The sequence below is a fragment of the Rhinopithecus bieti genome, unplaced genomic scaffold (genome assembly GCF_001698545.2).
Source record: "Rhinopithecus bieti isolate Rb0 unplaced genomic scaffold, ASM169854v2 scaffold_19652, whole genome shotgun sequence".
In the NCBI taxonomy this organism is placed as follows: domain Eukaryota; kingdom Metazoa; phylum Chordata; class Mammalia; order Primates; family Cercopithecidae; genus Rhinopithecus; species Rhinopithecus bieti.
In genome coordinates, this window is record NW_016809913.1 from 2,340,192 (window position 1) to 2,352,389 (window position 12,198).

The window sequence follows — 12,198 nt, forward strand, 5'->3', positions numbered from 1 at the left end:
CGCCCCGGCCCCTCCCGAGCTCATCGCGGGCCCCCGGAGCGGCCCCGGCGGCCCGAGCGCGCCCACCTGAGCCCCCGCGCCGGCGCCATGGCGGAGCAGGAGAGCCTGGAGTTCGGCAAGGCGGACTTCGTGCTGATGGACACCGTCTCCATGCCCGAGTTCATGGCCAACCTCAGGCTCAGGTGAGGGCGGAGCGGCCGCGCGCAGGGGCGCGGGGCTGCGCTTTCCCGAGAGGGGGCGCTTCTGGGTGCGGCCGGATCCGGGGTGTCGGGGGGCGCCCAAGCTCCAGGGATGGAGGGGCGGCCGGGCTGCGGTGTCCGGGGGTCTGCCGAGCTCCGCAGCTGCGCTTTCCCGAGAACGGACGCCCCTGGGGTGCGGCCGCTTTGGGGTGCGGGGGGCGTGTCGAGCTCAAGGGCCGCGCTTCCCTGAGAGGGGAGCCCTGGGCGCTGTCCTGGGTTTGGGTGCAGGGGGTGTGCCGCGCGGAGGGCGCGCTTCCCCGCGCCAGGTGAGGGATGTGGGCGGGCCGGTGACCTCATGGAAACTGAAGGGAAATTACTTGAGCGAGAGTTGCGGTGGCCCCGAAGGCCCTAGGAGGACTGGAGGGTTATTTTGGAGAGAGGTTGGCGTCTCATCCCGGCTTTACACTTGCTTCTTTTCTTTCTTTCTTCGCGCCCCCCCCCCCCCCCCCCGCCCCTTTTTTTTTTTTTTTTTTTTTTTTTTTTTTCTCCTGGCGTAGTTCCATCCTGTCATTCAGAATGCTATGGAATGATCCCTGAGCTGTCTGTTCCGGGACACTGGCTATTTTTTTAGTTACTCTCTGAACGTAATTAGACACGTTTCCAGACATCGAAGAGACTGGTGTACTTGCCAGTGCCAAGATAAACTGTCTGAATTTGACAAGACGTTCATGGTTTTGGTTTTTTTCAAGGAGTTAGTGGATGGAGCCCTTGTGTTACTGACATCCTTGAGAACGTAGTCACAACTCATCAAAATGGGCTTCCAAGATGTGGATTTGTTTTAGAAAGCCCTTTACATGCGATTATTTCACCCTTGATAGAGTAATATGTAAACAGTTTTAGTTTGACTTAAACGTTAAAGTAAGTGGAGTTTCAAAATAGCTGAGTTTTGGTGTGCGTGTGTATGTTTCCCTGCAAGCTTTGGCTCCATTTCTTCTAAGATTTATAGCTACACATCACTCCTTAAACTTATAAAATGAAAAATCATAATCTAGGCTTGGGTGCTTAACCCTACTTGCAGTATTAACTACCTCTGTCAATCCAGTTGACAGGTGTCAATCAGATTTATTACATACCAGCATAGTGATAGGATGTTACATTTCTCATCAAGTTTTGGATGCACAACTTTTGTAGAAATCATCTCAAATATTAATCAAAATGACATACTTCTACATCAGCTATAACCAATACCCATTATCATAGTGATTAAGAGTCCGATTGTTGAGATTAAAATTCTGGTTCTACTACATTCTTGCTGTGATCTTTGAGCAAGTTACTTAACCTCTCTGTGCCTCAGTCTTCTTGTCTGTAGGATTGGGTTTGTCCTAAGGGTTAAATGAATTATTAATAATATGTGTTTGTAACTTCAAAGATTAGTGCCTTGCAAATCCATATTAGCAAAACTGTTTTAAGTTTTCCCAAGTGCACGTAAAATAGATAAAGGGGTAAGCTACATAGCAATTTCATAGATTAAGGTTGTTTTAAATTATTTAAGAGATTCTACTCGCCTCCCCCCAGGAAATAAATTGTGTGCTTTGAGAAATGCCTTTATAGTTTTGTCACTCTCAGCTTATAATCATTTCAGATATTCAGACATTGGTACATTTATTATGTACATACTGTATACAAGACACTGTAGTAATAGTTGAATATGGAGCCATTCATTTTAACCTCCATCTGTCACCTCCAGCAAATACATGACTTTAGCCAGAGCTTTTGCAGAATTTTCAGAATTTGAAATTGAAGGCGTAGAGTCTAACAGGGCTACATTAGTTTGTAGGACTACTCCTCTGCAATAGAATTGAAACTCATGTGGTTTTTTGATAAGTAAGTTGATTGAAGGCACTTAGAATTTCTGCTTTTTTTTTTTTTCTAAAGCATTAAGTCTCTTAAGTGTGAAGTTTGAATCTCAAGATAGGTTACTAAGGTGAGGCTAACAACTCCTATGTGTACAGAAGAGAATGCTGCAATTTTTTTACATTTATATTTTTTAGAGATGGGGTCTTGCTATGTTGACCAGATTATTCTTGAATTCCTGGCCTCAAGCAATCCTCCCATCTCGGCCTCCCAAAGCACTAGGATTATAGGCGTGAGCCACAACGCCCAGCTGAATGCTGCAATTTAATTCTACTGTGTGCAAGGTACTCTAGGAGATAAGCGAGGAGGATCCAAAGAACTACAAGGTGTGCTCCTTACCTCTCAAAGGGGTGAATCTCAATGAAGACGTGGAGAAAGGTGGACTTTTCTATTGATTTAAAGAATAGTTCAAGAAAACAACATCGGGAGGCTGAGACAGGAAGATTGCTTCAGTCCAGGAGTTCAAAGCTGCCATAAGCAGCTTTGATCACATCGCTGTACTCCAGCCTGTATAATAGAGCATGACCCTGTCTCTTAGAAGAAAAAGAAGAAAGAAGAGAGAGAAACAGAGAGAGAGAGAGAGAGAGAGGGAGAGAGAGAGAGAGAGAGAAAGGAAGGAAGGAAAGAAAAGAGAAAGGAAGGAAAAGAAAGAGAAGATAAAAGCCTTATAAAGCTTAGGTGATTGTTTGTCAAGTGATTATAGAAATTATTTTGTAAGTTCGGAAGAGAGAGCTGCCTTAGATTGACTCCAAAGCACCTTATAGAGGAAGAGAGGAGTTGAGCTGAGTTCCAAAGGATGGGTAGGATTTGTAAAGGTGGACACGTGGCTGGAGAGCATTCCAGGTGGATTAAGCAGCATGAGCAGGGGTTGGCGGCACGAAAGCTGACTCTGGGTGACAGTGAATAAGCTAAGTTGTTTGGAAGGGAAGGGGTTGGTGTCGTGGAGATGTGGGAGGAATCACCAGCTCTCCACATGGCCATTGGCTAAGGCCCAGGTTTTTAGGTCTACCTTTATACCCAATCTCCACATCATTCAAGATCCTGGGTGTACAGATGTATATGCGTTTGTACATATCTCATCTGTGTGTCCTTGATGACTCTGTGTGGTTCTCATCATACAGATCAGTGATTATTCATGACTTACTTATAAATTAAAGTAGTTGGTTCCCTGTAGCCATAAACACAGTGCCAACAAAGGGTAGCACCCTTATCCTCCTCTCAAACTATAAATTCTGGCCTAGACAGAAAGCAGTCTTCTCTTTCCTTTCACTTTGCAGAAGGTGACCAGAAACCCACCACTGCATAATCCAGATGCTATTCTGTGATGCTGAAGTGTTTTTGTCTCCTGGAATATTGGTGGTTGGGCAAATGTCTGATTGTACATAGCTGAAATTGAGCGTGTTTGGTCCATTGGTGGATATGGATATGTGAGTGAAATTCCTATGTGTGCTTGTACCTCATGACTCCTGCCCTCCCAAGCTGCAGTTCCTGCTCTTACTCCCCAGTCTGGAATGTCCTGTCCTCCCTTCCCACCTGGCTCTTCTGCAAGGCCTGCTTCCTTCCTTTAAGGCGTGTAATAGTCAAGCACTCAAGGCTGCAGGTGCTTCATGGGTCTGTGTTTTCTCAACAGCAGCACCTAGCACAATGCTGGGTACAGAGTACCTTCCTTTGTGGCAACATTTTTTTGAAGAGGGGGGAAAAGTTTCAGTGACTTTTTTTTTTTAAGCTTATGTGGCATGGTCCTTTTAGAATCATCATCTTCTTTTGCTATTAATCTGGCCTTCTTTTCCCTCTTGGAGCTAAAGCTTGATTTTTAGACAACTGCCACAATTGACGGAACTTTCTCCTACCATTTTTACTTTAAAAAATTGACCTAGATGTGTGTCTGGATGGGGCAAGAGTAAAAGAATGATGTGGATTAGTGCGAGTTAGAATATCTGAGAAGGAGCTTCAACTTATATTTCTTGCTTTATAACAAAACCTGCTTGTATTGTGAGGGCTCCTTCTTTCCCTCCCAGAAGTCTCTTGTTGGGGGATATTTCTTTTGCCTTTTTGTTGGAGGTGGAGGTGGTGGTGATAAGTTCCTCATTCCAGTTTCCAAGGATCTCTGCCCAGGAGTAAGACTCCTGTATGAGTCCTGCCTGCTTCCATGGTCAGGAGCAGTTCCTGCCAGCAACCCTGATGACCACTTGAAGCCCAAACCACAGCATCCCTGTCGTACCATGTTCTGCTTTCTCTGTAGCCACTTCATTTTTAGATGTGGAGCTCATTGATTCCTTTTCTCCTTACTTGGACCATTCCTATACATGAGTTCTTCCACATTAACATCAGCTTTGCACCCTCCCTCTGAAAGTCCTGCCAGGGCAAGCTGCTTGCATCTTCTCGGTATGCTCCTTACTCCGCACACTCTTCACTCTTCAGTTAGCCATGTGCGTGAAAGGGAGAATACAGGCTACTGCTCAGGAGTGGACTTGAGCCGTGGACGGTGTCCTTGACAGAAATGCTTTCCATTTTATAGGACAATGAAATTATACGTTAGGCTTCCAGAGGTCCAGTTTCTTAACTTGCTTTGTTATTGGTTCCTGTTTTGAGAATAAAGCATCTATTCAGCCTTACGTCGTGGCTTCTCAGAAATTTAATTTTTCCCCCCTCTTTTCTTAATAGGTTTTGTCTTCCATAAAAGGAATCATCTGAACCACTGTTTGTGCCAAAGCTCCATGCAACTCCTCATTTTTAACCTAACCCAGCATGTCTTTTGTACCTTTGCTTAGGCCTGTGATTTTCAGCCTTGTCACTATTGACATTTTAGACTTGGTTGTAAGGGCTGTCCTGTGTGTTGTAGGATGTTTAGCAGCATCTCTGGCCTCTACTCACCAGATGTCAACAACTCCACTCGCCTTTCGTTTATGACAACCAAAAATGTCTCTAGACATTGCCACAAGTCCTTGGAGGAGGAGTTGTGTGTGGGTGGGTGTGTTTGTGCTCACACACATGCAATATTGCCCCTAGCTGCGAGCCACTGACCCTTGCTGTTTTCACCCCCTGGAATGTCCTCCTTTCCTCATCTCTGCCCTCATTCCCTGCCTGCCATACTCTTACTCATCCTTCAAGACCGGATGTGAGAAATCTTTCCCAATCCCCCAGAACAGGTCAATGTCACGTTCTCATGTGCTCTCAGGATACGTGGGCATTTATTCATAATGGAGAATTTATCGTATTCATAGGTTGCTTCCTCACCAACCTATGGAATCATCAAAGGCAGATAGCCTGTCAGAGGGAGATCCAGGTTTTCTGGTGCTTTGAAACTCATAATGCTTGGGGGCAACCACCTCTAAGAAAACCAATGTAAATCCTGAATGCAGAATTAGATGCAAGGCTTTGGAAGGGGAAGGTGCAAGTGAGTGGCTATGAAGCAAACCTACCTTTAATGCTTTTGTGTTTTCTGTGATGCTACAGAATTTGCCCTCCCCCATGTTTAATACATCTTAAGATGAATTAACTGAGTACTCAAATATTGGCTCATTATTCTTCAACCAGTGGAATTCTTTCTTTTTTTTTTTTCTTTCGCATACAATCTTCTCAAAATATTGTACTTTAATAGAACTAAACTGTGTTTTGGGGCAGTGAGTTATAGATTAGAAGAAAGACAGGAAGCAGACACACACACACTCATCACACCATCCCTGTATTCTTTCTCTGTGGCTGTTTGGTCATTTGGAAAATTTGGTGGGACAAAGGGTTTCTCTTGCTTGCCAGGGGAAAAAAAAACATAAATACCCTGGGTGGTCTTCAAGTAAATGTAAACCTGCCATTGGTTCAGGGCTCTAGTTAGAAATAGCTCTAGTTAGATTTATAGGAGAGGTGAATGGCACACTAAATCTTTTTGGCTTCCATGTGAAATTCTTTGGCAACCTCTTTTGAAGGCCTTTGGAAAAGGACAGTTTGCTCTCTGCCTGTTTTGTACATTGGCTTCATATTGGGACAAAAATGGGAATTTGGGTTTTGGAGCTGCCATTTGGAGTGAATCACCCTGCCGCCTGGTTTCCTTTCCTACTCCGTGACAGAGTTCCGAGACTATTTTTATTCAGGGTCATTTCTTGACCCTGGAGACTTCTGCTGAATTTAGTTCCCAAATAGAGCCAGATGTGGGTGGAATCGAGCACTTAGAAGTTGCTACTGGTTCATTTCCTTGCAGGTTCTGATGGGATCTACTTTTGTTTTTCTTTTTTTTTAGACAAGGTCTCACTCTGTCACCCAGGCTGGAGTGCGATGGCACAGTTATGGTTCACTGCAGCCTTGACTTCCCCAGCTCAAGCAACCCTCCTGCTTCAGCCTTCTGAGTAGCGGGGACCCCCCCCCCCGGGCCCGGCCCTTTTTTTTTTTTTTTTTTTTTTTTTTTTTGTATTTGAGAAGTACTTTTACATTAAAGAGATATACTTTGGCTTTTTGCTTAACTTTGAGACAAAAATGTTGAATCTGATATAGGTAGAAATGTGTTTATTTAGTGATCTCCGTGTTAGCTCTGTGGAGAGCTGTTCGTTGACATTCTCACCTAAGTCTGAGTCAGCTAAGCAAAATGGACACTATCTCTAGGAGTGGTCCCATTTAAAGAGAATTCTCTAGTACCCATCTGTGGTGCTGCCACTGGAACTGGTTTGGGTCATTGTATTATTGTCCAGCCACTGCCAAGTCGGGGAACTTTACCGTCAGCAGTGGCTCAAGCTCCACTGGGTTGATTACCTGTTCATGAGCCTCACCGACATGGCCTGTAAAAACGCCAACTATATTCATAAATGGGGTCAGAGGGAAACAGCATTTTAAAATATGCATTGTATGTCTCTCCTTTATCATTTATTAGATGCCTTGATTTAGATGACAGTTTTATTTCCTGTAGGAAGCAGGTTTCTTTCAGTTCAACTATAATGTAATTACTGGCTAGATCTTTCTTCTGAGACAGGGCCTCCCTCTGTTGCCCAGGCTAGGGTGCAGTGGTGCGATCTTGGCTCACTGCAACCTCTGCCTCCCCGGTTCAAGCGATTCTCATGCCTCAGCCTCCCTAGTGACTGGGATTACAGGCACGTACTACCACTCCCAGCTAATTTTTTGTGTGTTTTTAGTATAGATAGGGTTTCGCTCTGTTGGTCAGGCTGGTCTCAAACTCCTGAGCTCAAGTGATCCACCCGCCTCGGCCTTCCAAAGTTCTGAGATTAGAGGCGTGAGCCACCGCACCCGGCCAAGATCTTTTGAATAGAACAATGTTTTCCAAACTTTAGTTTTGAGCATTTATGGGAAAAAGAAAAGCAAAAGTGTGCTTCCAATAGGGAATCACAGAAAGAGCATAGGCTCTGAGACTAAGTGACCAAGTTCAAATCCCAGCTTCACTTTTATTCCTGTTAGCATGGGCTTCCCTAAGCCTCATTTCCTTATATGTAAAATGATCACCTTTCAGGGTTATTGAGATGAAATCACATGTGCAGCAAATGCCTTGTATAGAATTCTCACTCAGCTATTGCTAACTCTCCCTGAATCCTTCCCAAATGGCCTCACCTCCTTACCCTGACCCCATAACTGCTAGAGAACTGGATATTTTCATGTCTTCCTTGTCATTTCTTCCTCCCTCATTAAGACAAATTTGTTTGTTTTGATTTTGTTTGCGGGAGGCAAGGATGAAACTTTTCAATGGCGCAAACTAGGGAATTCACATTACCTAGCCGAGAGTGCAAGAACACTGGAAATAGACAAATCTGGACCTTAATCTTGTCTTTGTTCATTTACTACCACCTGTGTGACCTTGGACAAGTGACTTAGCTTCTTTGAGCCTCAGTTTTTTCATCTATAAAGATGATGTGTTCTTGTGAAATTATAGCACATTTAAAACATGTGTCAAATACCTATGGTGGTGGTTGAAGCATAGTAGATACTCAGTAGGTGCCCCCTTTCTCTGCTCCATTCCCTGATCCAGCCCTGTGGACCAAAAATGCCCTTGCTATTCCCAATTCGCTCTGTAACTATCACCCTATGCATTCTCATAATCACATTCCCTCCAGGTATCACTGTTTAATTTCTGGAAATTGTTTTAAACTCTTTGGAAAATGAAATCTATTCATATTTAAGAGATTTCTAAATTATTTTATTCTGCATGTCACTGTTCTCAGCCTTCACAAAGGTTTATAACATTTAGGCACTATTGCCAGGTAATAGACTTTAAGTCTAGAGTTGTTTTTTTTTAAATCTATAACTAATTTCCTCATTCATCTCTAGACCCTATATGTGTTATTATTGTGTTATTATTTGTGTTATTATATATGTTTCATATAATCTGCTGGTATTAAAGCTAGCAACTACCTGAATTCTTTTTTTTTTTTTTTTTGAGATGGAGTCTTGCTCTGTCGCCCAGGCTGGAGTGCAGTGGTGCGATCTCAGCTCACTGCAACCTCCATCTCCTGGGTTCAAGCAATTCTCCTACCTCAGCCTCCCAAGTAGCTGGGATTACAGGCACCTGCTACCTATGCCCAGCTGATTTTTGCATTTTTAGTAGAGACAGGATTTCACCACGTTGGCCAGGCTGGTCTCCAACTCCTGACCTCAGGTGATCCGCCCGCCTTGTCCTCCCAAAGTGCTGGGATTACAGGCACGAGTCACCGTGCCTGGCCAACTACTTGAATTCTTAAAGTGTGCTTAGTGCTGGGTTGGGTACTTTGGTGGGGGTTACTTTTAATAAAGTTACTCTTTGAGAGATAACTTAATTGAGAGTAAGAGATACATTAATAAATGGATCAATATAAAGTGAAATATGATTGGGCTCAAATGAATAGCACAGACAATTCTTTTTTTTTGAGGCAGTCTCACACTGTCACCTGGGCTGGAGTGCAGTGGCACAATCTCAGCTCACTGCAACCTCCACCTCCTGCGTTCAAGCAATTCTCCTGCCTCAGCCTCCCAAGTAGCTGGGATTACAGGCACCCACCACCACACTCAGCTAATTTTTGTATTTTTAATAGAGATGGGGTTTCACCATGTTGGCCAGTCTGGTCTCAAACACCTGACCTCGTGATTCACCCTTCAGCCTCCCAAGACAATCCATTCTTTTAAGGGCTTCCTACAGAGAAGGAATCATATCGTATTGTTAGAAAAGAGAACTGATGACAATATAATTAAGAGCTGTATTATGTACTATATTATGAGGGAATTCGGCAAAAGAAAAAATGGCATTGGGAGTAGGTAAAAAATGCCCTATGGAAGAGGTAGAATGTCAGCAGACCCTTGTTGAAGTATTTGGAAACAGCCCTTCCTCCCCCTGCTCTATGGCCTGAGCCATCCTGGCCTTCTTTTCTTCTCTCTCCACTCACTTTAAGCATGCGTGGGCTGGCTGTGCTGCTAGCCAGCCTCCATTGCTCAAAAATATTTTCCACCACGTTGTCTGCACTTCTTTCATTCTTGTCTTATGCTGCCCCAAATTCTCCCAACTAGAGATTGAGTTAGGTTGATAAGAATCTTCTTAGAAAGTCAAATACTTCTAATGCAGCACGAGCACATTAGTGTAAATCTGCTCAGTCTGGTTAATTTCTTTCTCATGCCTCAGTGGCATCAGTTAGAATGAGGAATAGAGAATTTCATTTTTGAGAAATAATTTTACAGTATGTTACTCTTCAGGGATACAGCAGACCTGGGATAGAGAACTGAACCCTTGTGGGAAGGGATGGGCAGCATATAGTATAAGGTTAGTTCATTCTTGGGGAGGCAAGTCCTGATGACAGAGAGGGGAGGGTACCTGATGAAAACTTCGCTCAATTAAAAATTGTGTCTGTGGTTTATCTTTGGGTCTAAAAGAGGAAGAGGAATTATTTTTTCTTTTATTTTATGCTCAATTGCAGAACTTCCAAGACTCAGCACTCAGTGTGTGTGGTGAATACTGTGGCCTTAACATTTGGGTTAAAGGGACATTAGGGAGGAGCCAGGTGCAATGACCCACATCTATGGTCCCAGCTACTGGGGAGGCTGAGGCAGGAGGATTGCTCAAGCCCACGGATTTGACACTATGATCACGCCTGTGAATAGCCACTGCACTCCAGCCTGGGCAATATAGTGATACCTTGTCTGTAAAAACATAAAAATAAAAAGAGAGACACTAGTGAGCCAGACTATGACTCTAATCATGGCTTTCAGCATTTCTTATTGAAATAGAATGATCTGCTTTTGGAAAACAGATCATTTTTTAAGAGAAGGGTTCCAGTAATTGACTTCAGTTGATGGAGAAGGGAATCAAGAACATCTGCTAGTTCCTCTTGGTATTTTGTCTACCTTCCAGGCTCCTCATTGTCCTAGCCTCATTCCTGAAGATATCCCAGTTTGTATTCCAGGCACAGCTGCTCACATGGGACTAGTTACAGTTATCCCAGAATGAGATTGCCTTTATTTTCCTACATTTCTGCTCCTTGATACACAATATAGAAAGAGATTTCACTTTAATGAGATTAAAGCATTAACTCTAGTAAAGCTATTTTGCTTTAATAAAAAGATTGTTTACTCCTGAACATAGATTTTCAGAAAGAGCCACAGGCCAGTTCAGGGTTCTAAAAGAACCTCCTGGAATAGATAGATAAACACACTGGGGAACAAACACAGCTTTCCTTTTATTCCTCCTCTCCTCATATCTCTCACAGTTATATTGTTAAGTCTTGGGAAAAAACCCATTACCACTTACTGTATATTCACAAGGTTCACATATGCAGTAGAAGCAAATGAATTTGTCAAAAAAAAAAAAAAATGGCTTCATCTAAAACAATGAAGCAAACAAATTTCGCCTCTGACCACAAAGTCGTCTTTGAGTAACTTGTACAATAGAGGACCATCTGTAGCGACATTGGGCGATCCCAAATGGTTCTAGCTCAGACTGTTGCTTGGAGTCCAATATAAAGTCAAGATAAATTTTATAGTCAATTAAAAAAAAGTCAAACCCCATGGGAAAAAACCCAACAACATATTTGTTTTGGATAAACCCCATCATTAGTCATCTTTCAGCTGTGGGTTTTACAGATATTTAGGTCATTTTAAGTTTATTATAAGAATAGTCCTTGATATTGAGGTTGAGTTAACCTGATTCTACCATCTTATCCCGTGTTCCTTCTGATTAAGACAAAAACCTATAAATGACTCAAAAAATCTCTAGAATAGTTTAAATGTCAGTGAGTACAACTTTTTTTTTATGCATTCAACCTTTCCTATCAGTTTATATTTATGTCCTACCTCTACACTCAAAGTTCTAAGGGCAAGACAGAATCTTATCTCCCAAGGCTTATTCTGAGGCCTTAAGGACAAAATATTTTCACCTCTATCACGGAATAAACAAATAAATGCATAGTACTTCTGCATCTTTGATTCTTGGCTGAACTATGCATTTACTATATTTTATGTATGCTTTTTAATGTATCCTATTTTATGTGTTTATATAATCTGATTTTCTGTAGTAACTTCAGTTTTGGTAATACAGGAAAATGAAATTACAGTTACTCTTGGAAAACCACTAAAATAGATTTTGGGCCTTTGTGAAATGGTAGACGTTTCTCTCCTTTTTTTTTTTTTCTCATTTGTAGAACTCAGACATGTGAAGCTTGACACGATACAACAAAGCGGGAAACATTAGTGGCACTGTAATCTTGAGCAGTCTCGTGTTGTTGCTTGCCTTAGCCAGTTAACTACATTTTACCATACTACCAAACTTTTCACAACATTGTGATGCCTTTATATAGCTTGCTGTTATTCGTTGAGTGTTCCTAAGGGACATGCTTTTACACAGCAAACCCAGGGACTAAGCTTGTTTAGATTGGTGCTTTTAAAAAAAAATCTGTATTCTGTGGTGTCCTGGGAGGTACCTGAGGAGCAGTCTTGGATTACAGGTAGAGGTGGAGTAGGGCTTCAGGCCCTGGCACTCTGGTGCTTTTAACAGAGCAGCTCTGCTCCTGCATAGTGGGGTTCCAAGGAATATGTCATTTGGGAAAAAATGCTATCACATTGGAAAAACAGCTTGCAAACAACTGTTTTAGATGATTTTTTTTCCAGAAGGCTTTTATCCTTGCAAACACCAAAAAAAAAAAAAAAAAAAAAA

At 42.7% G+C, this 12,198-nt stretch overlaps 1 protein-coding gene across 1 annotated transcript in view; it reads left to right on the top strand.

Annotated features, from left to right (window-relative positions):
* Positions 1-6: 6 nt before the first annotated feature.
* Positions 7-12,198, top strand: part of MYO1D (myosin ID) — a 389,352-nt gene continuing 377,160 nt past the window's right edge. Inside the window, exon 1 of the mRNA XM_017890881.1 lies at positions 7-182. Within this exon, the coding sequence (XP_017746370.1) occupies positions 88-182 (95 nt within the window). The 5' untranslated portion in view covers positions 7-87. The remainder of the gene's footprint in view (positions 183-12,198) is intronic.